Below are 25,844 nucleotides of genomic sequence, written 5' to 3' on the forward strand. Positions count from 1 at the left end.
ACTGAGGACTTAGCAGATCATTGCCAAAGCTCCAGGAGCCAGGTGGTACAACACAGATGAAGGCGCTGGCAGATGTGACACTGGTCATAGGCACAGGGGCTGCCAGTGATGGGGCAGTCACCTCCCACCAGCCATTGGCCCTTCACGAGCATCATCTCGTTTATCCCTCACGGCAGTCCAGTGAGGAGCATAACTGTGCGCCCCATTTTTGTCGTAAGGAAACCGGTTCATGGAGGTTTAACAGCTTTCCCCACTCTTGATCCTAGTGCCATGTTCTCTGAAGTGGCCATGCAAATAATTGGCCCGCAGATGGCCCCTGTTCACATTCTCTTCTCTGATTTCCTCTATGGCTCTACTGCCTAAACCGTTCCCTTGGGCAACATTCAGGTGGCCCTTTCTTCATGTCTTTTCTCCAGAGTTGCCTGCTTGAACCTGATTTTTCCCAGCTAACAGGATTAGAGTCAGGATAACAGAATGGAGGAGAGGAGACTCTAAAAGCGTGGGTACTCAGGGTATGATTACAGGGGAGCCTGTATCTGAACCAGCTTTTGGCTCCCAGATTTGTACCCCTTTCCACTAGGGCCAGCCGTGCTGTGGAGGCAGGAGACTGGAGTCAACCCTGAATGCAGCATGACTCCAGAGCCTGACCTTGGGCAAATGATTTAATAGCTCTGAATCTGTTTTTCTGATCTATAAGGGGATAAGAATACTATATATCTCATAGGATTGTCATAAGGACAGGAGCTAATGTGTATAAAGCTCTTCAGGACAGTGGCTGGCACAGAGAAGGTAGTCAGAAAGTGTGGGCTGAAAAAAACAAAAGAAAAACAAATCCTGCCTGGCAGGGTAGAGAGGCTTTGAGTCACTTGGCCCGTTGCTCAGGGACAGTGGATGAATACTCAGCTGGCCCCATCTGGAAGGTGCTTTCTTCCTCACGATAACCTCGGAGCTCAGAGTGGCTCCACGGGGGGACAGTGACTTGCATGGATTATAAATTCCCAGTTAGCCACCTGTGCTGACCCTGATTTAGCAGATTTTATAATGGGTCTAATTTGTTATTTGAATCAGTAGAATCTGGGGGTTGGTCTGCTTGAAATCTGAACATTCAGCCAGCAGTTCACTAAATGCCTCCTTGTTGTCGGGCAGTGCTGGGAACTAGAGAGCCTCAGGCACAGCCGTCTTTTTTGGGTCACCCACCCTGTTCTTCACGGAACCTGGGTTTTTAACCCTCCGATTTTGGTTCCTGTCACTCCCGATGTGCTTCCTCTATCCTTAGTTCTCATCCTTCAGCCCACACCCTGTTTTCATTCACGCGTTTGGCAAGTATTTTTTGAGTGCCTACTGTGTACCAGGCTGTGGAGGCAGAGCAGGAAATAATATAGACACAGGCCCTACCTTATAGAGTTTCTGTTCTCGGCTTCTAACGTTTCATTTCCTCCCCGACCCCTCTTACCAGTACAGATCCTGCTGTGTCAACCCCAGACCACCTGCCCTTTAAGCGTAGCGGCACAGAGTTTGATTATTTGATTCATGTCGGCTCTGTTGTTAGCTTTGCTGATGAGCTCCTGGAGGGCAGGAATCAAGTACTTAGTAAATATCTGTTGAGTGACGGAACCAACAAATGCACATGTATGTGTTGAGCAAGCCCAGGGCCCAGGAGATGTTGGTGACTGGGACCTTACACCTTCACCGCTCCACTCGGACTTCTCTCTCTTTCTTCCATAGAAATCTCCAATCTGCTGGTGGCCACCAAGAAAGCCCAGGAGTGGCAGCCTGTCTACACCATGAGCCAGCTGAGTTTCGATCGAATCCTCAAGAAAGATATTACGCAAGTGAGTCATTGCTGCCATTCCTGTGTCCAGACCTGGCCCTGCCTCCCCACAGTGGAGAAGCCTGGGGAACCTGGGGAGAACGAAGTCATGTTTGCAGAGATCTGATGAGCAGGGGGATTTCCCTTTCATAGGTGAAGCTGGGCAACCAGCAGATGCCCTGCTGTCCGCCCAGCCTTGCTGCTGCACCCTAGACTTTCTCCTTGAAGGAACTGGCTTAGTCAGTGTTTGAGTGGGTGTCTGGGCTACAGGGACCTTCCACTCCCAGGTCCTATAGTTCTAGGGACCAACCCTAGAAGTAGTTGGAGAATTTGGTGGGAATGTTGACAGATCTCCATAGGGGATTATAGGCTGATGACCCTCGTGGCCCCATAACCTGCTGGAGAGGCACTTCTGAATTTCAGTCCTGGGCTTTCTGATGATGTGTCCAGAAGGAGCAGAGCTGAGGGCACGTGGAGCACAGTGAGGGAGCAGGAGATGCACAGTTCAGATCTGAAGGAGGGAGCTGTGCTGAGAAGCTGATCCCTCAGACCAGTGTTCCAGCCTCCACAGGGCTTTGGCCCAGCGTCTGCAGCCTTGGGCAGACCGTTTCCCTCGTAGCTGCCCTTGGGCCTTGTAGGGTACGAGGTCCAGGGAACCCCCACTTTCTGCTCTGCACCCACCTCCTCAGCCCCCTGACACAGCCACACACAGGGGGAGACTAAGCCCACATGCCAGCAGCCTGGGGGAAGGAAATCTGTGTGGGCTGCTTACTGCCCCAGAGAGGCTGCCCCACCCTGGAGGTGCTGGAGGGCGAGTTGTGGGCTCACTCACTGAGGACCAGGCAGAGGGTGGCAGGCGTGAGGCTGGGTTGTTCATCTGCTTTTTGAAATCAGTTCCTGAAATTATTGAGGAGGTCTGGAGGGAGTGGAAGTCCACAGTGGCAAATGCCCCACTTCACTATGTAAATGCTTTCCTGAGGGCAGATCTGACTGTTCTGTCCCTCAGGGTATCAGAGCTGTGTCCAGAGATGGGCAGCACCCCAGCCTCTTTTCTTCCTGGAACTTGACGTGTACCCAGGGTCTTCCTGCTCTCCTTCCCCTTGAGCCTCTGGGTCTCTGTGCCATCCTCTGTGCCTCCAGTGTTCGTTTAGCCAAGAGCGACTGAGCACTTCCCGTGCCAGGAATGACCACCACCCTCCGCAGGCACACAGTCCGGTGGGGGAGGCAGATTCTTATCTATCTTGAGTAGATAATTAAACTGCCAGGAGACAAGTCCCAAGTAGAGGTACGGCAGGATGTGGGACCGGCAGACGACCATGCTGCCTGGTCTTGGGACAGCAGTGGCGTCCTGGGGGAAGTGGAATCAAAGCAGAGCCCCAGAGGATGGACAGGCACTCAGCAAAGACAGAGGGCGCAGCATGGAGGGAGGCTGGAGTGGGACACGCAGGGGCCTCTGAGTTGCTGTGGAATCCTTACCGCACAGTGCTGTGACTTGGCCCCTGGAATAAGCAACGCTTCTGGGGGAACAGTAATTATTCTGAAAGCATATGGCTTTTACAGGATGTTCTGGGAACACAACTTCCCATAACCTTGATGAATCGCTTCATGACAGATGCTGCTTTAATGAATAGTCACAGGACCTTGCCAGGATACAGTAGACAGGGCAGATGTACCACCGTTCTGTGACAGGTGACAAAGGGTGGCATTTGTGCAAGTTAATATACCCAATTAACAATTGTGTACATTCTTAAGAGAGACAGAAATCAGCCTAGGGAGTCAGCCACAAAGCATTTTCTGTATTTAGAGGAGGTCCTAAGATAATATATATCAGTAGAATGATAGAACTCCCAGACACGTTTTGTGGGGTTAATATCATTACCTTGACAACGCCTAAGTTTCATGACTCACATTTGGATTCACTTCATATGTTAAGAGTATTTACATCAGAATTATTAAAACTTAAGCTTTGTGTGTGTGTGTTAGTTGCTCAAGCCATGTCTGACTCTCTGCGACCCCATGGACTGCAGCCCGCCAGGCTCCTCTGTCCATGGAATTCTCCAGGCGAGAATACTGGAGTGGGTTGCCATTTCCTTTTCCAGGGGATCTTCCTGACCCAGGGATCGAACCTGGGTCTCCCACATTGCAGGTAGAGTCTAAGCTGAAGCTAAAAGGGCCTTAAAGACAAATCATTGTTCGTTGTATGTTCAGGGCCTTGAGCAGATGATCTCATTTAGTTCTCATGTTGCTCATTTGGTTTTATTACCTTTTCATATGTGGGGAAACTGAGGCCTGTCCCTCCTGTGTCTACCTCTCCATATCAGTCACCTTCCTCTAGGGATCGCTAGGGTATGTGCCTGTGTAAATTATATTGCTAATTTGAAAGCATGCACACTTAACACCTATGCATCAGACAGATGGGTAAAATGTATAGGTACGAGGGGGCGATTAGACAAAACACATTGGCCAACAGATTGACTTCTACTCACTATGTGCCAGGAAGTTTTCTACCTAATTCTTCATTTGATAATTAACACCAACCCTAGGAGACTGTTAACCCATTTACAGAAAATGGGTGCAGACTGAGTATGATGAAAGAAAGTCTCCCAAAGGCCTGTGAGCAGTAGGGCCAGGACTCACAAGCCTGTTCTCCTATTCCGCAGCCTGTGGGTGGAGGAGCCTCCTGCCGAGTCCTGCTTTGGAGGCCCAGGGTGGCGCCAACGTTGGTGGCTATTAATGGCACTGTTGGAAGTTGTGCAAAAGGTCATGGTTTATATTTTGGCCCCAGGCTGTTCCTGGAGGGAGACACAGCAGGTTGCTGTTCAGAGAATAAGAGGATTGTCTCCTGTGGCCCAGGAAGTGCCCCCGCTGTGTTGGGCCAAGTAGCTTTTTATTCCTCTGGAGGCCTCACAGGCCCAGGCCCCGAAGAGGCGTGAGCTGCTGGGGCCCCTTTGCTGTTGTCCCACCTGAGCTGTGTTGTGTGCGCGCCGCCCCCCCCCCCCCACCAGAGGACTCAGACCCACATCACTGCAGCCCCAGGGAGGGTCTCACTAACCTCCTGCTTCCTCCTTCAGGGCGAGCACCTTGGGAGAGGCACGCGGACACACATCTACTCTGGGACCCTCACAGATTACAAGGATGATGAAGGAACTTCTGAAGAGAAGAGAATAAAAGTCATCCTGAAGGTCTTAGACCCCAGCCATAGGGACATTTCTCTGGCAAGTGTCATCCTCATGGCCTCACCCTCTCCCCTCCCCCATCTCTGGAGCCAGTGGACCACAGTGGGCTGAGAGGAACCTTCGCCCATTCTGGCCTTGTTTTCTAGTCAAGCTTCCTTCTTCAAATAGAATCTTAGATTAACACAGCATATGAAACGAGTGAGGGAGGAGTAGAGATAAGCTGGGTTGAGCACTCCCCCCACCTTGACCTGTCCCTCCCTGTCCGTCCCACTCTCTCCTGTGTCCTTCCTAGAGGTCCAGGTGGCGGCCGTGGAGCCTCGGACTAGCTGAGTGATCTCAGAATCCCTGATGCAGCCCAGGCTGTCACTCAGTGTCTGGAAAAGTAAAGCCCAGAGGAGTAAAATGACTGACCCACATCCTGTTAGAGAGTGACAAAGCCGAGTCTTGACAAACATCTGCTGCCTTGGCTCCCCTTTTATTCTAATATAGTGTCAAACGTTGTTATTTCCCAACATTTGAAGGAAGAAGCAGTGGACATGAGTATCCAATGAGGAAGTTGCCAGCCAGCCTATCCCACCAGCCCAGCACTGTGTCCTATGGGATTTGCTACCTAAGTCCTATGTCCCAGCCAGATGACCCTTACAGCAGAGGCTTGGCAGTGCCTCCGGGCAATTGAGGCCAGGCCTTGGGATGAGGACAGTGGTGAGCTTCCCTGGGATCCACTGCCTTCCCTCTTAGCTGAGCCACTTTAGGATCAGACCAGTGGAGGCCTGCCCTTGACATGTCTTTGTCCTGTTCTCCCACAGGCCTTCTTTGAGGCAGCCAGCATGATGAGGCAGGTTTCCCATAAACACATCGTGTACCTCTATGGGGTTTGTGTCCGAGACGTGGAGAGTAAGTGTGTCTTTTTGGAAGGGGAGGGTGGCCTTAGCTGGGTAGCATGGCTACTGTGAAGATGACTGGGAGCTGACATCTGCTTCATGTTGCCCAGGCTTCTTGCTTTTCTTTTTGTAATCAAGGAATGCAAAGTGCTGAGCAGGTCACTTGCTTAAGCTAGTAGTGGACATGGAACTAAATCGCATTTCTTTTTCATTGATTTCTTGAATGTTTACTTCTGGCAAGCACTGGGTCCCACACTAGAAGCGGGGAGTGGGTGGGCTGAGTTCATTGCTCAGAGAGTCAGAGTAGAAGGAGCGTCAGGCAGGGCTTGAACCCAAGCCTGTCCGGCTCTGAAGCACTGTGCCACTTGCACTGTCAAGCTCAGTACCAGTCATTAAACCGGGCTCTCGTGAGGGAATCAGGGAGGGTGCTGTCCCAGATGGACGTCAAGTTGCAGATGTGGCTGCTTTTGTGCTTGTAGATATCATGGTGGAAGAATTTGTGGAAGGGGGACCCCTGGATCTCTTCATGCACCGGAAAAGTGATGTCCTCACCACACCGTGGAAGTTTAAAGTTGCCAAACAGCTGGCCAGCGCCCTGAGTTACTTGGTAAGTATGTTCTGATGTCTGGTCTCAACCAAGAACCAGAATGTCCTAGTAGGGGAGGCAGGAAGGAGGTACTGACCCAGCAGACTGGGGGGCCCAGGCTCTGTGCCTTGAAACAGGTGTGCCTGGTGCTTAGTGAAAACCATCATCTTGGGCTGTTCTGTGAGCTTACGTATGGATCCTGCTTAGAGGGAGATTTTATTCCTTCAGAAGACTGACTTGGGTACTGCATTGTATGGTGAGAGTAGAAATATTACAGTACTTGCTGAATGAGTGAATGAATCTGTTAGGATCAACAGTAGCTCACATTTATTGAATGCTTACCATGCTTCAGCTGTGCATGTGTTTTTAGACTCTCACCACTAATTCTCACAAAAGCCTTATGAGGCCTGCCCGCCTGCCCGCCACCCCCACCCCCCAACCCCATCATCCCTGTTTCCCTGATGAGGGAAATAGAGCAGAGGGATGTTACAGAACGTGCCCGAGCTGCACAGATCAGTGGGAGCTCTTGGCTGCCTGGGTCTGGCTGGGGCTGGGGGACTGTGGGTTACGACCTGAGGGCTGGAAACAGGAGGGGGTTTGGGAAGGAGGGTAGCAACACTGCCGTTTTTTGCTGAGTCAGCTTTTTCACTCCGCAGGAGGATAAAGACCTGGTCCATGGAAACGTGTGCACCAAAAACCTCCTTCTGGCCCGTGAGGGGATTGACAGTGAGTGCGGCCCCTTCATCAAGCTCAGCGACCCTGGCATCCCCATCACTGTGCTCTCCAGACAAGGTGCGTTCCCCCGCTCCCCCTGCAAGCAGGTCCAGGCCAGCAGGGGAGGGGACTGGGCTGGGGTTCTGTCTCCTTTTAGAAAGCATACTTCTGCAAAAGGTGTCTGCTGCTCCTGTCCAGCCCTTGGGGGCAGAGGAGATGCCGTGCGGGGGAGGGTTGGTCTTTAACCTCAAGGAGCTGACTGTGCAGAAGAAGAAACAACTTGGCCAAGGCACATCCGGTCCTTGTGATGAAGGAGCTTGTTTGAGGTGCTGGGGTAGCACCTTGCTCAGAGGGAGGCTGTGAGTCCTGGGTGATCAGAGAGGTGTCAGGAGGAATGGGCCCTGGGTCCTCCCTGTGTTCCTTTTGAAATCCCCTGTAGTGAGTGAGCACTTTGGGGAGGTGCCTTAGCATTGCTGAGGCATCTTGTCTTTGAATGAGTCACCCTGAGCTGACGACTCCAGAGGAGTGGGCAGACCCAGCAGCTGAAACACTAGGCAGCGCCGCACGGCTCGTGCTCTGCCTGTAGGCCACACATAGGGTCCCAGAGCGCCCCGCTTGCCATGGCCTGTGGTCTTCAGCACTGAGAATTTTGCTCAGTCATTCAGTCAAGGAATGGACTGAGTTTGGAAACAAACCAGGATGAAGAACAGGCCTCACAAATTAAGACCCAAATCATCCACTCTTTGGAAGGGGAGCAGGGAGCATCCTTCAGTACATTTTGACGCTTACTATCTGGCCATCATCCAGCAGTCCTGAGACAGACCCAGCCCTGAACCTGTCGGGGATCCTATTCTCAGCAAGGGTCTGAGACACAGACACTGGTGACTCTAGAACAAGTAGAGAAGCCTGGGGATGCCGCGAGAGGGGCCAATAAAATGCTGTGAACATTCAGAGGAGAGAGATGACATCCGGGGGGCCCAGAGAGTGATTCAGCAAGGAGGTGGGTTTCATCTGGGCCTTACAGGCCAGTGAGGTGAGCCAGCAGCAAGGCGACAGTAGGTACACGGTCCTAGGGCCAGCCTGCACTTGTCTGTCAGGAGGATGGATGTGAGAAGGCGGGAAGAAGGACCAGCAAGCCTGAGCATCACTGCCCAGCTCAGTGGCTTCCTGCCTGTTTCCATCAGGAGCTGAGATGCTGCTCCAGGAGGCCACTGAGCTTGTTGAGGGCCATTTCTGTGGACGTGGCAGGGGTTCTAAACCACTCACTGGTCTTCTTCAGTAGCTGGGTGCAAGATATGTGTGACTTCTTTTGTTCTTTCTCAAATGAAAGAAAACCCACGTTAAAGAAGTATGACATTGGATGGTGCAGAGTATGGGAGGAAGGGGAGGTTAGCCTGTGCCCACTCTGCATGTGTCGGCCTCTTCTCCCTGGCCTTCCCTTTCTTAACTCTTTGTCCATGTGACCTCCTCCACTCGGGGGTGCTTTGCGTTTTTGAAGCCAAAGCTTCAGAGATGGGCTCCCACACCTTCCTGGGGAGTCTGTGTTAAACAGACACATCTGTAGGCCCTGTCTCAGACAGGTGCATCAGAAGGGCCAGGGCTGAGGGGCCTGGAAAACTGCCCCTTTAACAAGCTTTCCACAGGCCCAGTGCAGCCACAGCCCACGTTTGGAAAACACTGCTTGAAGGCATTTCTTTGTTAACTTCCAGTTCTTGCTGCAGCGGCGGTGATACACTTCCCAGGTATTGCAGACACTGATCTGTGAACACCTCTTGGCTTTTCCAGAGTGCATAGAACGAATCCCCTGGATCGCTCCTGAGTGTGTTGAAGACTCCAAGAACCTGAGTGTGGCTGCTGACAAGTGGAGCTTTGGAACCACACTCTGGGAAATCTGCTACAATGGCGAGATCCCTTTGAAAGACAAGACGCTGATTGAGGTGAGCAGCTGCTTTCCAGTTGGGAGCTGAGTGAGGGCCCCCTGAACACTCAGGGGCATCTCAGGAATTATCAGGAAACCTCACACTGTGGGAGGAGACGGGCACGGGTTTGACTTATCCTCCACAGGCTTACTGGCAGTGTAACCTCACACATGTTAGTTTCCTTGGGCCTGGATTCATCATCTATGAAACGGGGATAAAGAATACCTACTTTGCAGGGTTGTAATGACAATTAAGCAAACAATGCACATAGAGTGCCAGGTATACAATACGAGCTCAGTAGCTGGTTCTAGCATCTCAAGATTAACACACAAGTATTTATTGAGTCCCTCCTGTGTACCAGGCATTGTCCTAAGTTGAAGCTGGGGGTTTACGATGAAAGAGACACAGGCCTGACCTGCCCTTAGTGACCTTAGGGTCTAGAAGGAGAGGTGGGCTAAAATAGCGGCAAGGATCTGAAACCATCACCCAAAGAGCCATGCGTGTTGGGTGGGGTAGTGTCATTACCCTTGTTTTACAGGTCAGGTGACTGAGATGCAGGTGGCTCACGGCCTGGGTTATTCAGCTAGACTGCACAGCGTCAAGGCTGACTCTTGCTTGTTCACTTGCAGAAAGCTAGTAGAGCGTTCTAACTCTGAAGGGGTGCTGCAGTAGCAGTTACAGTGAAGGACCGCTGATCCTGACTCACTGACTTGCTCTCTGGAATGTGCCTTGTGTGTTTAGCGGGGCAGGCATCACTTGTAGCTGGGAGGGAATGATCGAAGTCCAGGGGAAGGTGGCATTTCAGTCGTCTACAGGAAGCAGTAAGTGGTTCCATTTGCCTGGAATGTGGTGAGGAATGACAGGTGAACAGGTGGGAAGGGTTGTTTGAGGTCAGGTTTTGTAGAGGCCCTGAATGCCAGGGGTGATGTGGGACGCTGAAGGGCTTGGAGGCCAGCCCTGGCACGGTGCGCTTGGCCAGTGGTTGGATGGACAGGCTGGGGAGTGGACAGGGCAGCGAGTTCCCTGCGGCGCTCAGTGGCGAGAGCCCGAGCCAGGGAGCAGCAGTGGGGAGGCAGCGTGGAGGGCGCGCTTGGAGGAGACACTGAAGAGCCTGAAGAACCTCCAACCAGTCAATCTTCTGCCAGATGAACGTGGTGCAAGACTTGGGCAAGAGGAGTTAAGCTAAAACCCATGGAGGAATCAGCACCTCTATAGATCTGCTATTTGGAATTTTCAGCCAGGACTTTAGGGAGTAATTTTATTTTTAACTTCCTTGGAAACAAAACAGCATACCATTTGCTGTCAGTACTCTTTGAGCACCTTGTGTTTACCCAGGGCTGAGCAGAATATGGAGATAGGGTAAGCAAAGGTCTGCACTGGCGCCTAGAAGAGTGAGAGATGCTGCAAGGCAGGGGCAGCCTTCAGCTCCTTAATTCTCTTCCTCCTCTCCTCTGGGGCCTAACTCCCCACCCCGACACCAGGATCCACAGGGACCACAAGAGAAACCAGTACCCTAGAGATTCAGCTACAGACCAGAATCTGGAGTGTAGTAAATTCACTGAATTTTTTTTAATGATTTAAATAAATCAGTCATTTCTTTCATAATTTTAAAGTAGTAACCACTTAATGAGAATTTGGAAAATAGAGAAAACTATTTTTAAAAAAGAAAAAATATTAATCACTATATTCCAGTCACCCTTGATTAATATTTAACACTTTGGCATATTGTCTTCCAATCTGTTTGTATTAATTTTTTATTTTTTTATTTTTTTTTTTATCGTTATAAGACAAAAATTTAATGAAAATTGGTATGTAATAATCCAAAGGGCTAAATAGTTACATGGGACTGTATTAGAAATTTAATATACAAGTAAATGTTACATGTTATCATCATCTGATTCATCTTCTTCCTTCAAAGATTCCTTGGCATATTTCTCTGCCTCTTCCCTTATATCTTTAGGAACTATTTCATGTCTTCCATTAGTTATTTCACCAACCCAGCTGAGCTCTAGTTCAAAAGCTTTATCCTTAACTTCATCGTGGACTATATAAATTATTTTTGCAACTTCTTTAACAACATCACGGCAGGTCATTTCTTTCATCTGAAGCTTTTCAATTTCTGTCTTTGCAGCCTGCCTGGCTTTGCCAATGGCACAGCCCCAATAACCATATGAAACACCCGATGGGTCAATCATGTAGAGTTGTGCACCGTCATTCACACTGTAAGACCCTAACATGAAACTGCAGCCAAAAGGTCTAACAGCACTGTAGAGTGTATATGCGTGTACATACATGGCCACTCTGTCTGCAAGATGTTTTAGTGGAATGTTATATCCAAAGTTAGATCTAAAGTTGGAAGCCTCTTCTCTTGCAATGTCTGCTAAAGAACGAGCATCTGCCAACAAACCTGCTACTGCCATTCCAACGTGTCGATCAACATTAAAAAGTCGTTTGTTGGAACCTTCTTCATAAAGTTTAGACAGGACTAATTTTTCTACCCCAAAGACAACGCCGTCTTTACATCTGATTCCAATAGCTGTACTACTATTTTCCACAGCCTTCATAGCATATTCAACTTGAAAAACTCTTCCATCCGGAGAGAATGTAGAAGCTGACAGATCATACCCGGTGCCGATTGAGCTCATCCTGCTAAAATCACTGGGACGCTTACGGCTTCAGGCCTAAAGCGATCCCCCAACACCCTGTATTAATTTTTTAAACAAAATTGGGACCATGCTAAATCATTATTTTTTCATTTAATGTTGTAATTTCCTATATGATTAAATTGATGTAAGAGTTCATAGTTTCATTAAATTCTAATTTATTTAACTAAAATTAGATACTTGGCATTGAGGTTTTCATATTTATAATGTTCTGTTTAATTCTGCAGGGAATATCTTTAAATATAAATCTTTGTTTATATCTGACTTATTTCTGAGTCATTCAGTAGTTGCAGTTAATGAGTCAAAGAGTTTGAAGAATCTGAAGATTTCTACACATGTTGCCAAGTCATATTCCAGAAGGTTGCATGACTTTGCAGGAATACAGTTTATTTGGGATTGGGTAGGATATACTGCGTATTTTCCTTGAATTCAGACTATTTTTGTATCAGGACTAAGATTTTCCACAGTTGTAAAAAAAAAAAAAAAAAAAGGCAACAGTAGCACTCATGTTTATGAAGTCTACCCTTAAGCAGAGCTGTTGGGAATTAAATTAGGGATTGTTAGGTAACTCTATCTGACCTGGGGTTAAAAGGTTTGTGGGTGGTTCCTTTGGTTTCTTCAACGTGGTCTTCTTCTTTGCAGAAAGAGAGATTCTATGAAAGCCGGTGCAGGCCAGTGACCCCATCTTGTAAGGAGCTAGCTGACCTGATGACCCGCTGCATGAACTACGACCCCAACCAGAGACCCTTCTTCCGAGCCATCATGAGAGACATCAATAAGCTGGAGGAGCAGAGTAAGACTGCCTTAAGTTGTTTAACCAAGACCAGCCAGGGCCTGGGGGAGGGGGTGACAACTTGGAGCCTGGAGGGGCATTCACTTCTTTTTAACATGTTTTCTCTCTTCTGTTAGATCCAGACATTGTATCAGAAAAAAAGCCAACAACTGAAGTGGATCCCACACATTTTGAAAAGCGGTTCTTAAAGAGGATCCGTGACTTGGGAGAGGCAAGTTACACTGCTGACCGTTCACCTCTCTGGACATCTAGAGCCATCCTCCATTCTCTCTCGTTCAGGTCAAAGTTTATAAGAGAGAGCATCTTCCAGTGTTTTCTCAGGGATCGTGTTTCTCCATTTGACAAAGAGTGGCGGCATGCACATGTCTTCCTGTTCATGCACACAGGACATTGGTCAGCTCCCTCAGGAGCTGCCTTTGTCCCTTTTTTTTTTAAAATGAGGGACAGAGAATATAAAGAAAGAGGCATGGGGGATGGGTATAGATATGGTGGAAATAGAACAATCCCTGCCTCTGACTTTTTTGGGAATATGTATCCTGTGAGGCTGCGTAAATGATTGGTGGATTTACTTCACAGAACACTGAAATAGAATGCTAGCTTTTCTTCTGGACCTTGAATAGTTCCCCAACAGTAAATGTGACTAGAGAAGCTACTGGATTTTCATCTTCATACAGCTTTCCTGTAGTTTATCAAGACTGTCCCATCTCGGGTACCCGCCCTGTGCCAAGGCCTGGTGCTGGCACTCTGCAATCACAGTGGTCCCGCTTCCCCACCAATCACAGTGGTCCCGCTTCCTCACCAATCACAGTGGTCCCGCTTCCTCACAGCATCCCTGGGTTTATTACCAGTGTGCATGCTGAGCACCTCCGGAGCCAGCTTGGAAGACTGGGTGACCAGGCCCACCTCACTAGTAGGTGGCTGAGCTGGAATCTAATCCCCATCTTCTGAAGACTCCTCATGCCTTGCCCTTTGTAGCCACATTGTGGTGCCTCCTGTAGCGTGGACCCAGTGCTGTCAAAGAATGCCATGGTTGTACCACCTGACACCTCCATTTCCTTGTGAGTTACACTTTCATGGAAACAGGATTGATGTGTTGGTTCACCAGTCACCAGAGCCGTTTCTTGTCTTAGCGCAGTAATAGAAGAAGGGATGGCATGTTAGCCAAGTGGGGAAGGGCGCAGGGAAGAGGAAGAAGCCAGGTAGGAGCTTGTTACCTGCAGGGTCAGGCTGTGTGTGCCCTCCCCAGCCTCCAGAGGAACAAGCCTCATCTTTGAGTGTGTCCTGCTGGCCCAGGCTGAGGCATCTCTGATCAAGCATGTGCATCTTTCCCGCCAGGGCCACTTTGGGAAGGTCGAGCTCTGCAGGTATGACCCTGAGGGGGACAATACAGGGGAGCAGGTGGCTGTCAAATCCCTGAAGCCCGAGAGTGGAGGGAACCACATCACTGATCTGAAGAAGGAGATTGAAATCTTAAGAAACCTTTACCATGAGAACATCGTGAAGTATAAAGGCATCTGCACAGAAGACGGTATGTTATGCAAAGTGTGGTCCATTTAAAGACTAAGTGGCCGTCTGGGGTCACATAAAGGCTAGTGCCGAGCAGGCCATGCCCTCGGCCTCATCTGGGCTGCCTGAATGCTAGCTGATAACCGCCAGAGCTCTAGGACTTCCAAGCCGTACGCACCGTCAGATCCCTCAGCAGCTGCAGAGCTTCCGAGAAGACTACCCAGCCTGCCTCCTAGGCAGGGATGATTCCAGCATTGTTTCTCTAGGTGGCTACTACACCCACATTGGGGATTAGATTTCCCCTGTCCCAATACTCAGCACACTAGGCCAGATGAAACTGACACCCACCCCTCTCCTTTACCTGCTTTTCTGACCCAACACTAGGCAGGCCATTTAGTTTTCTAGTTGTATAAATCAAAGTGGCAAGTAGTGTTTACTCTTAAGTGTATCTTTTTTACAAGCCACTACAGCATTCATGTTATTGTACTTTAAAATTTGTAGTGAAAACGATGTGGCTCATGATTTTTAAAAATCATTTGCCGAGTGCTTTGCAGAACACTACGTTGTCTGAGTGAGTGGTGACGACCCTGGGGTAGGTACCCAGGTCACTCCTGAGGATCCCAGGTCTCTGGAACCTCTGGGGTTAAGCAGCTTGCCTGTGGTTTCAGGGTCGATGCTGAAGTCAGTTCAGGTCCTCTGTCTCCAGATCCTGTGCCCTCTACTCTTCCTTCATTTGACTGTCTTGTACTGATGGGCTAGATTGAAGGCAGGAGAAGAGGGCGACAGAGGGTGAGATGTTGGATGGCAGCACTGATTCAATGGACATGAACTTGGACAAACTCTGGGAGATGCTGAGGGGCAGGGAAGCCTGATGCGCTGCAGTCCATGGGGTTGTAAAGAGTCGGACACGACTTGGCAACTGAACAACAACTAATGGTTTCCCCCCCTCCCCGCCCCCTTTAACAGGTGGAAATGGTATTAAGCTCATCATGGAGTTTCTGCCTTCAGGGAGCCTTAAGGAATATCTTCCAAAGAATAAGAACAAAATTAGCCTCAAACACCAGTTAAAATATGCTGTTCAGATTTGCAAGGTAAAAAGGGAAAAAAGAAAAAACCTGGTAAAAATTTAAAACTCAGGCACTCTGTCCTGAGTAATTGGTTTGTAATTAGGCTGCAAGTGGGAAACTTTCCGATAATTATACTGAGTTTATTTTGTTCTGCTTGATGTGGATTGAAATTAGCCTCTACTAAGAAAGTGATGGTTTCTTTAATATGTATTTCTTTGAATCAAGTTGGTCTTACTATTTTTGCATAAAAGTAAAAACAACGAAAAAAGTGATACGTGAATGAAATGACAGTTGTATTTCTGTTTGTGTTACGAGACGGCAGATATAAAGTCCAGTCTGATCTGATCTCAGCAGCACACTCTGCCTTTGTTTCTCTCCCTCAGGGGATGGACTATTTGGGTTCTCGGCAATATGTTCACCGGGACTTAGCAGCAAGAAACGTCCTTGTTGAGAGTGAACACCAAGTGAAAATTGGGGACTTTGGTCTAACCAAAGCCATCGAGACTGATAAGGAGTACTACACAGTCAAGGACGACCGGGACAGCCCTGTGTTTTGGTAACTGAATCACACAGATTTCCTCAGTGCTTCAAAGGGCTTCCCCTGTTCTGATAGGTCCTCTTTAGATATGTTAAATTCTCTTATTAGTCCAGATTAGAAGAGACTTAGATCATTTGGAATTGACTAATTTTTGCCTTCAAGAAACAGCTCTTAAGCCGTTTCACTGAAAGCCACATACACGGCAATGTCTGAGCTTCATTGACAACATCTTCCAACGAGGAAATCTAACAGCACTCAGCATCTCTGTCTTCCCTTGAGAAGGCATTCCTCTGACACAGTTCTTAAAACCATTAGCAGCCAGAGTAGTCACAGCCATGCAGAGGAAGCCTAGAGGGCAAGTATGAGGTGACGAGGAGGCTTTGGCAGATTCAGGGAGAACTCGGACAGAGTAGAGGAAAACCCATGGGAGGTTTGGCTATCTTCTCATGAATCGCCAGTGTCCTAGTTGGAAGGCCACATCCCGCCTTCGACCCCTCTGTCTGGAACACTGTCCACGGGAGAAGCTGCTGAGTCTCCACTCTACCCTGTCCTGTAGAACTGACCAGCCCTACAAGGTGCATCCTACATGGGCAGAGGTGGATCTCTCCCACCCAAGGAACCCAACCTCCATTTATTCATTGCATATTCTTTGGATAAATGAATTCATTTATTCAAAGGAATACCTGTGAAGCCCCTGCTTTGTGCCAGGTACTAGAGATTCGAGGGTAAATAAGATGACCAGATTTAGAATTTAATGGGTGAGGCAGCTAGTTTCATGGTGCCATAACCATAGAAGCGTTCGGGCTTGCTTTTCTGGAAGTTCTGTTAGGCTAAGTCCTTAAAAGATTCCTGGAGGGTTGTAAAGATGGGTAGAAGGCATGTGTGTGATGGCGAGTGAGACAGAGCAGTGGCTGGCCCAGGAACTGGAATCAGCTCAATGTGTCCGGATGATGAAAGGTCTCTGCAGTTGCTAAGGCAGTGCCCTAGACACTTGAATTTTGGAGCTGGGGTTTTGGGGGTGCTGTTGGGAGGATTAAGGATGGGGGCTTCTGTTTAAAAAGATCACTGTGGGGAGGAGAGGAGCAAGATTGGAGCCCGGAGTCTGATTTGGCCGGGGGCAGTGATGGCATGAACTAGGGCTGTGGTTTGGACGGTGATGGTGGGGGTTAGGAGCAGTGAGTAGGTTTGAGAAGTATTTCTGAGACCGGATATGGGAATGCCTCAACTTCTGGCTCAGGCAATGGATAACATTCACCAAAACAGCAGATACTGTAAGAGGACCGGGCACTTGGGTCACTACTCACTCACTGTGAGCTTGCAGGCAGATAAAATCTGGGCCTGTGGTCGTCGCCTCCTCCCACACCCCTCCCCAGGGAGAGCCTGTGCTGTGTGAATGGAGGGCCACCAGGGATATTGTTCACATCAGGTGTGCGCCAGGGCAGCCTGTGTGTGACTAACATATAATATACACTTACGTGTCTCTCTGGGCTGAGTTACTCTAATGTTTTTTGGTGTGTCCTTCCCAGGAAATGAAGTTTCATGTTCTGCTCTCTTTCAGGTATGCTCCAGAATGTTTAATTCAGTGTAAGTTTTATATCGCCTCTGATGTCTGGTCTTTCGGAGTGACTCTGCATGAGCTGCTTACTTACTGTGATTCAGATTCCAGTCCCATGACCGTAAGTCATACTTGTCCTTTGCTTGAATCTGGCCCCCAATGAAAATGTGTCCATCCCTCTGCTTTGTAAGTTTTGTTCATAAAGAATTGGTCAGTGTGTTGTAATGGAAAGGAAAACTGTCTTGGAGTTTCACTTTAAGTTACTAAGGAGAAAAGCCTGTTTGTTTTCATTTCCAATTCTAGAAATTCTACCTTAACCTCTCTGGAGTTTATATAAATATGTGCAAAAATTAAAATATTTTGCTTGGTTTTATTTTTCATAGTTGTTCCTGAAAATGATAGGCCCAACTCATGGCCAGATGACGGTAACAAGACTCGTGAATACATTAAAAGAAGGAAAACGCTTGCCGTGTCCACCTAACTGTCCAGATGAGGTATTTATGGGCCATTTCACAGTAATAAAACTGTTTTCACTGCTTGCATCTTAAAATAGTTTTCTGACGCTGAATTTTGGATATCTGAGAAAACCATCTTTATGGCAAATGACCAAAGGAAGAGATTCCCTTCAATAGTAGGCTTACCTCAGTGAGCACCTGAAAGGAGCATATTTTGGTGTTACCTTATTGTGACAATCAGTTTTCTGTATTTCTAACTGAACTGCTTTACCACTAATTCTTTAGACTGTTTAAGTACACTGAATAGTATGTATATACGAGCCAAAGAATGAAGCAGCCAGTAAGGAAATTTGTAGTCTAAACTGAGCTATAACGTCACCCTTAAATTTGCTTACAGTAATTTGTGACCTGGTTTTTTTGCAAGGTCAGTTAAGGCATGAGCTTCTCAAATAATAAAATACTTACAAATAATATTAATATTTAATACTTACAGATGTACTTACACATTTTCTATATTTTAAGTTATTCAAATATTCATTTTATCTTATGACTTAAGGAAACTCATTCACATTTTCAAAATTATGTTCTTCCTCTTAATGTTTCTATACTTAAAAAAAAAAAAAAAGCTCCTAAACATTTTTACTGTTTTTTTTTTTAATAGGTTTATCAACATATGCGAAAGTGTTGGGAATTTCAACCATCTAATCGGACAACCTTTCAGAACCTTATCGAAGGATTTGAAGCACTTCTAAGAAGCATGAGTACCATTTAAATTCTAATTTGTATCAAGTCCTCCTACCCCCAACCAGTACCCAAGCCATTTAAACAAATGTGTTACTGGAAAAAGTTTGTATTCTCTTCTAAAAAGATACCAGGGTACGTATCCATATACAAGGCGCACTATGGTGCTTAATATGTATAAGTACTTCCTCTTTAAATTTGATACCAGTAACATGGTGACAACCAAAATGTTAGAAAGCACTTAAGCACTCCTCCTTTTGGAAAGAATATATCACTGTTTGGCTAGTTTACCATCACAGTTGAGTACCAGAATGGGATTTCTCAAAACAAGAGGAGCTGACCAGAGTCTCAAGATGATTGCTTTTTCTTAGCTGCCAGTTGATATGAAATATTTTTCTGGCATATAAAGATAAGGATTGATGAATTTAGCCAATACTCTACTATGCCCTCAAATTTCAATATCTATACCATGATAGATGAAACATTCTTGAAATATAGATACCAGTTAGTATACTATTGTCTCTATACAAAGATGAGTGTATTCCTGTCAACAGTAGGACATGAACTTTGAGTTGTTTCTGCAGTGGCTTAGCTCCTGTCCCCTTGGGTGACGAGCGGTACCCGTGTTTGAGAAGACGGGTCGTACGTACCTGGAGGGGCAGCTGTGGAATAGATACTTTGCTGCATGATGTTAATTCTCGAGAACTAAACCTGTGCCAGTGCTTCCCTAAACCGTATACCTTTAATCAGAACCGAGGCCAAGAACCTGGATACATGCTTTTCAGAAATGTCAGTGTATATCCTTTTGTAACTCTACCACTTTGGGGCAGGCTGTTGGCAGCATTGGTTCTGGATGCTGACTGCATATATACCACGTACATTGCACTGTTCTTAGAGTGTTTCAGTACTTAACCATCCATCTACAAAAGAGTCGATCACTATTTTGACCGTCACCCTATGGCGCAAAACTTGAAAGACCCAGCCAGAAGACTATGGAGTTCAGGATCCACTAGGCGGTTCTCAGTTTGCCTGGAGACTGCTGGGTAATCAAAATGTCAAATCTGATTCAATGTGAACTGTAAAATTTTTTTGACCAAGAGTCTGCAAAACTTTTTGTTGATGCTATTATTTGTTTGATATCATTATTTTTCCCCCGTAAACCTGAAAAGATAGCTGTGTATTGATTCAATGGCAGCAATAAACTTGCCATTTAAATCTGTTCAATAACCCTGCACAAATGTCTCTCTCTGTGTCAAACCTGTGGTCACTCTCTATGCACTTTGTTTACTCTTTATACAAATAAATATGTGGAGACTTCACATGCATATGCCTTTTAATATTAAGAGTTCATTTTCAAAGCATTACAAACAATTTGTTTACATAGAAAAATAACAGTATGGACTGGTGGGGAGAGCATGGGTAATGGTCCTTATACTAACACCACTTGAGTCACACTTCTCTCTTACGTCCCAGTGGGGCACAGGCCAGTATGGAAGGCAGACCAACACCTGTTAACTCAAAGTACCTTTTAGTTCTTTCAACCTCTTTCTGCTTATATTTCTAAAGTTTCCATCTTCCCTTTCTTCTGCTGTCATAGAGTTATGACAAAGCACTGAAGAGGCTTAATGCAACAGGAAAACAAGAAGTGCAGAGCGTGGAGAACCCATTTTTCATCTGCTGAGTCAGAACTGAGTGATGCCTATCCTGATTGGTTATTTATAGGTTGTATACTTACTAGAAATTATCTTAGTTTAACTTTCTAGCTGTCATTTGCCAGTAGAAGTTAACATAAGCAATACATTACAAATCATATATAGCAGTTTTAAACTTCTAAAACAGGAGCGATACCCTCTATTATAAAGTCCCTCAAATACAAGATACTTAAAGATCTGATTTCAAAAAGACTAGGATCACTGAGACCCCTCAATTTCACATCATGAATTAGTGTCTCATAATAAAGAACAAACTTAGACATTCTGGATAGCAAAAGGGTTTCTCATGCAATTTGAATACCAAGGTCTTCAGGAAATGGTGATGTCAAAAGTTATATGCAATGAACAGTTCTTTTGAAAGGAAGCTGGATAAAACTGGGTTAAACACCTGATAATTTTTCAGCCTAATACACTGCAACCAAATAAGAAACAAAGCAGAGAGTGAGGTATAGCTTATTATCTAAGAATGGTTATAAATACTGTTACCTCATAAGACCCCTTTAGAAATGGCAGAATTGACTGCTTTACTGTGGAAATAGGGCATTTGATGACCAAAATGTGTAAATTAATCATCACTATTCTACAAAACTTAGAAACCTACGTTTCTTGCCACTTACTTACAAATCTGTTGCAAAATTTAAGTCTTTTTGTAGGTGTAAAATAAAAGGATTAGGGAATTAATGGTATTAGATCAGGAGTCTGTGAACTTTATAAAGGGCCAGATAGTAAATATTTTAGGCTTTGCAGCTACTCAGCTCTGCCACTGTAGCACAAAAATTAGCCATAGATGATATGTAAGTGAATAAGCATGGTTGTGTTTGAATAAAATTTTTGTATGGACACTGAAATATGAATTTCAAGTCATACTTTTTTTTTCCTCCAAACATTTTAAAATGTAAACATCATTCTTAGCTTGCAGGCAGTACAAAAACAGGTGGAGGACTGAATTTGACCACAGGGAGCAGTTTGCCAACCCCTGAAATTATTACTAGATCACCAAAGCTACTTAAAAAAATAGCTTTTTCCCCCACAAGAGGTATTAGTGGTAAATAATATATAAGCGTAAAGCGTCTGTAGTGGTATATACCTTGGATGTCGCCTCTGTGTTTGAGTGACAGGGCATGACTGGTAAGGGGGGTGATAATGAAGTTTGTACTTGGAGTATAACGTTACCAGTCACTGCATTTTGTACTTGCACTCTAATTCTAGGAAAAGTTCTAAAAATTTGTGAATGAGATTACTTCCAGATAGAGTAAATTGAAATGTACATTGGCTTATCAGAAATTTATTCTAAGGCTCGGGAAACCAAGAATGTTTCCCATTTTATTGCTTCACACTTCTATATATGGTGTCAAAATTATTCCCAGTCCTAAACAAGGAATATTAGGATATGTTAATTTCTCCAATGGACTGTAATTTAATAGCACATTGATTAAGATGTATCTAATTCTAGTGGAATATGTCCTCAATTGCTGTCTCTTATTGCTACTTACTTTTTTTATTTGGCAATTCTGCCTGCTGCACAACACAGTTCATTCTGGGAAGTTATAAACCCGTAATTTAAAGGATATGGCTAGTCTGAATGTAGTTAAGGCAGCGATGAACAGCAGAGATACTGCAAAGAACCTTATGAGTTTATAAGGAGAGAACTTAACTCAGTACACTCTCTTCTTTTTTAAGTAGGTTTCCATGTAATATGCTCCTGTGCCCTGAGAATGCTGGTCAACAAATTCCACTGAACCACCTTCTGGGGCAGAGACGAGATATGATGAGCCTCGCTTTTCATTTCTTAAAGATGACACCTATTAGAAAAAGAAACCATAACTAATGCTAAAATCTAAATTAAAATTGGTTGATTTGTTAAAGATATTTATAAGAAAATCAATTCTACTTGTGATTCGGTATAAAAACAGAATAGCACGATAAACAACAAAGTTGTAAAAAAAACTATACAAAAGTTTCTATATCAAAGTCACGTGAGGAACTTTTGAAAAATACAAACCAGCTTCTTAATGCGCTCTTTCCCCGACTCCCCACATTTTCGGGAAAGAAAGTGACACTGTAGTTGCTTCTGCTGTTCGTATGTAGAATCAGAATACCAATATTCCTCTGAGGAAGGAGTGTGGCTAAGGAATTGAACTGCATATCAAATTAGATGTGAAGTTCATCTAGTAGTAAAAGACGTGGCAAGAGAATAAACTAGTAGGTGCAAAAACAAGCAAATGATGTCAACAAAATAGCATAATGAAACATTCCAGAGAACAACAGGAGCTCCAACTTTAGTTTACAGAATAATCACCTGGAAAGCTTGTTAAAATGCAAATTTCTGAGTTCTATCTTATATATTCTAATCCAGAAGTGTTCATGATAAGGGCCAAAATGTTCCTCACAAGTAGTCAACAGTATTCAATATGATAAATCCGATTATGTCTCACAACTCTGACCACCTAATTCCTCTCACTTGTAGCTTTGATATTCTTCAGTAAGTTTGTTACACATAGTATTTAATATACAGCAATGTAGAAATCAGTATGGTACTGGCACAAAAACAAATACAGACCAATGGAACAAGATAGAAAGCCCAGAGGTAAACCCACACACTTATGAGTACCTTATCATTGATAAAGGAGACTTGAATAAACAATGGAGAAAAGACAATCTCTACAGTAACTAGTGGTAGGAAAACTGGACAACTGGGTATAAAAAGAATAAAATTAGAACACTTCCTAACACCATACACAAAGATAAACTCAAAATGGATTAAAGACCTAAATATAAGTCCAGAAACTATAAAGCTCCTAAAAGAAAACATACACAGAACACTCTGACATAAATCAGAGCAAGATCCCTCTCGAGTAATGGAAATAAAAATAAACGGGACCCAATTAAACTTTAAAGCTTTTGCACAGCAAAGGAAACAATAAACAAGGTGAAAAGACAACCCTCCAAATGGGAGAAAATAATTGCAAATGAAACTGACAAAGGATTAATCACAAGCAGCTGATGCAGCTCAATACCAGAAACAAACAACCCAATTAAAAAGTAGGCAGAAGACCTAAATAGGCATTTCTCCAAAGAAGACATACAGATGGCCAACAAACATGAAAAGATGCTCAACACTGCTCTTTATTAGAGAAATGCAAATCAAAACCACAATGAGTTATCACCTCAAACTGGTCAGAATGGCCGTCATCAAAAAAACTACAAACAATAAATGCTGGAGAGGGTGTGGAGAAAAGGAAACCCTCCTACACTGTTGGTGGGAATGTAAATTGGTACAGCCTCCACAGAGAACAGTACAGAGATTCCTTAAAAAACTAAGAATAAAATTACCATATGACTCAACAATCCCACTACTGGGCATATACCCTGAGGAAACCATAATTGAAAAAGGCACAAGCACCCCGATGCTCATTGCAGCACTATTTACAATAGCCAGGATACAGAAGCAACCTAGATGTCCATCAACAGATGAATGGATAAAGAAACTGTGGTACATACATACAATCGAATATTAGCCATAAAAAGGAACACATCTGAGTCAGTTCTAATGAGATTGGATGAACCTAGAGCCTATTATACAGAGTAAAGTAAATCAGAAAGAAAAATATTGTATACCAATGCATATATACGGAATCTAGATAGATGGTACTGATAAACCTATTTGTAGGGCAGCAATGGAGACACAGAACAGGCTTGTGGACAGAGGGGAAGGAGACGGACGAATCGAGAGAGCAGCATTACTGTACGTGAAATAGATAGCCAGTGGGGATTTGCCGTGTGACAGAAGGAGCTCGACCCAGTGCTCCGTGACAGCCGAGAAGGGTGGGATGCGGGGGGAGGTGGGGGGGCTCAAGAGAAGGGGGACATATGTATACCTGTAGCTGATTCATGTTGATGTATGGCAGAAGCCAACACAATATTGTAAAGCAATTATTCTCCAATTAAAAACAAATTTAAAAAAATAATGTAGAAATGACTCATAAGGAAGGCTTCTAGAAGTGCAGAAGAGCTTTCTCACATTACAATTAAAATGAACAATAATGGCCACAATTTTTAAAACCAGATTCAACTTCAAAGGGGACAGACACGGAGTCTGTCTACCCTTCTAGATAAGGCCCTTCTCAATCACCCATGGTAATTCACCCAAGGTAAAGATGACCGAGGAGGCTCTAGAGCCCCTTTTCTTCTCCCGTGGATACACCAGATGTACACCTACATGTAGAACAATCCCTCTAAAACAGATCCAGAAGCTAGCTGAGCAGCTCTTACGTATTAAACAAATGAGAAAATACCCAAATAGTAGGAAAGGCTGAGATACACTCTCACCATACATCCCAACCCTGGCACAGCACTGCATCAGGAGAACTCCCAGTTCTTAGCTTCTCTCTGAGCACTGACAGGTTCGGACTCCACCTCTAGTACTCTTAACTTGGAAGACTCCCACTTGAGGTACGGGTTCCCAGAATCCTTAGCCCTGAAAGTCAACAGGGCATGTGCTTATGAGATCCACAAAGCTATAGAAAATAAACATTCTTGATGGTCACAGCTCACTGTGACTAGCCCCTCTGGGCCAGGTGCAGAGGGAGCAGGTAGAATAGTCCATTCCCTGTCTTCCCCCGAAAAAGGCTTATCCACATGTTTTAAAAGCTGCTGCCTAAGATCCGGCTCCTAATCTAGCAGGTGCTAGGGGCAACTGCAGTCTTCCCCAGAGACTGGGGAAGTTGAAGGACACCTCTCCCATCTCCTTCCAGCCCACTCCAATCACTAGCATCTTCCTGAAAGGAGTTTTTACATACTGTGCCCCAACTTTTATGTCTGATATCCAAGGAATAGTCCCTGGGTTATCTGGCTCTGACAGGCAATGGGGCTTGCATTTGTGAATTCTATAGGATTATAGCAAACAAAAATACAATTCTTAATGGATGCAGGTACCACCACCCCTGCCCCCTAGTGACTGTACCCCTGTGCTCAGCACAAAGGGAACAGGTTAAAAAACAAACAAATGCCCATTTCCTTTTCTCCCTGCACAGGGCTTAACTACATACTCTCAGCTGCAGCCTCAGGGTCCAGGGTCTCATCAGCCTGCATCTAGGTGCTAACTGCAGTCCCCACCTTTGGATATACAAGTCTCAGCATATCCTCTAAATACGTCACTAAAAGCAAAGCAGTAGGCTCAAAGAAAATAGTCACAAAAGGTTGAAAGCCAATTAAGAGCTCAGGCTGGGCTGAGCAACACGGTTCATCTTCTACAAGAGACCATTCATTCAAGACTGGAAGAGGTGGCTGTTTTATGTAATGCATAGTGACAATAAAAAAGAAACAAAGGTAATGTTCCAGATGTGCCATGAAAAATACCCAGAACAGATCTAATGAACAAAGTGACTTACCTGAGAGTTCAAAATAATGGTTGTAAAAATGCTCACCGAGGTCAAAAGATCAATGCATGAAAAAAGAATTGCAACAAAGATAGAAAATATTATAAATTCCCAAATAGAAATTTAAAAAATTATGAATATAACAAATGCAAAATGAAAATAAGACATCACCCCATACCTGTTAGAACAGTTGTCATCAAAAAGTCTATAAATAATGTGTCAGAGAGTATGCAGAAAAAAGCAAATCCTTGTACACTGTTGGTGGGAATGTAAGCTGGTGCAGCCACCAGGGAGAACAGTATAGAAGTTCCTCAAAACTAAAAAAGAACTACCATGTGACCCAGCAATTC

At 45.3% G+C, this 25,844-nt stretch overlaps 3 protein-coding genes across 9 annotated transcripts in view; 1 reads left to right on the top strand and 2 right to left on the bottom strand.

Annotated features, from left to right (window-relative positions):
• JAK1 (Janus kinase 1) overlaps nucleotides 1–19,723 on the top strand; it is a 244,595-nt gene extending 224,872 nt beyond the window's left edge. For both annotated transcript variants that reach the window (XM_043461071.1, XM_043461070.1), the window contains 14 exons: nucleotides 1,726–1,832; nucleotides 4,882–5,025; nucleotides 5,793–5,880; nucleotides 6,347–6,474; nucleotides 7,110–7,245; nucleotides 8,953–9,104; nucleotides 12,392–12,542; nucleotides 12,659–12,753; nucleotides 13,878–14,070; nucleotides 15,015–15,139; nucleotides 15,499–15,671; nucleotides 17,212–17,329; nucleotides 17,592–17,702; nucleotides 18,325–19,723. In XM_043461071.1, the coding sequence (XP_043317006.1) occupies nucleotides 1,726–1,832; nucleotides 4,882–5,025; nucleotides 5,793–5,880; nucleotides 6,347–6,474; nucleotides 7,110–7,245; nucleotides 8,953–9,104; nucleotides 12,392–12,542; nucleotides 12,659–12,753; nucleotides 13,878–14,070; nucleotides 15,015–15,139; nucleotides 15,499–15,671; nucleotides 17,212–17,329; nucleotides 17,592–17,702; nucleotides 18,325–18,435 (1,832 nt within the window). In that variant the 3' untranslated portion in view covers nucleotides 18,436–19,723. The remainder of the gene's footprint in view (nucleotides 1–1,725; nucleotides 1,833–4,881; nucleotides 5,026–5,792; nucleotides 5,881–6,346; nucleotides 6,475–7,109; nucleotides 7,246–8,952; nucleotides 9,105–12,391; nucleotides 12,543–12,658; nucleotides 12,754–13,877; nucleotides 14,071–15,014; nucleotides 15,140–15,498; nucleotides 15,672–17,211; nucleotides 17,330–17,591; nucleotides 17,703–18,324) is intronic.
• Nucleotides 10,864–11,785, bottom strand: LOC122436871 (proteasome subunit alpha type-3). The gene has a single exon (XM_043461081.1). The coding sequence runs from the start codon at nucleotides 11,729–11,731 to the stop codon at nucleotides 10,964–10,966; it is 768 nt and encodes a 255-aa protein (XP_043317016.1). The 5' UTR covers nucleotides 11,732–11,785; the 3' UTR covers nucleotides 10,864–10,963.
• Nucleotides 19,720–25,844, bottom strand: part of RAVER2 (ribonucleoprotein, PTB binding 2) — a 136,698-nt gene continuing 130,573 nt past the window's right edge. For all 6 annotated transcript variants that reach the window (XM_043461077.1, XM_043461074.1, XM_043461076.1 and 3 more), the window contains exon 12: nucleotides 19,720–21,918. In XM_043461077.1, coding sequence (XP_043317012.1) covers nucleotides 21,772–21,918 — 147 coding nt within the window. In that variant the 3' untranslated portion in view covers nucleotides 19,720–21,771. The remainder of the gene's footprint in view (nucleotides 21,919–25,844) is intronic.

Source organism: Cervus canadensis, chromosome 2 (genome assembly GCF_019320065.1).
Source record: "Cervus canadensis isolate Bull #8, Minnesota chromosome 2, ASM1932006v1, whole genome shotgun sequence".
In the NCBI taxonomy this organism is placed as follows: domain Eukaryota; kingdom Metazoa; phylum Chordata; class Mammalia; order Artiodactyla; family Cervidae; genus Cervus; species Cervus canadensis.

Coding starts and splice junctions, on each gene's coding strand:
- LOC122436871 (XM_043461081.1), bottom strand. CDS start 11,731: ATGAGCTCAATCGGCACCGGGTATGATCTGTCAGCTTCTACATTCTCT.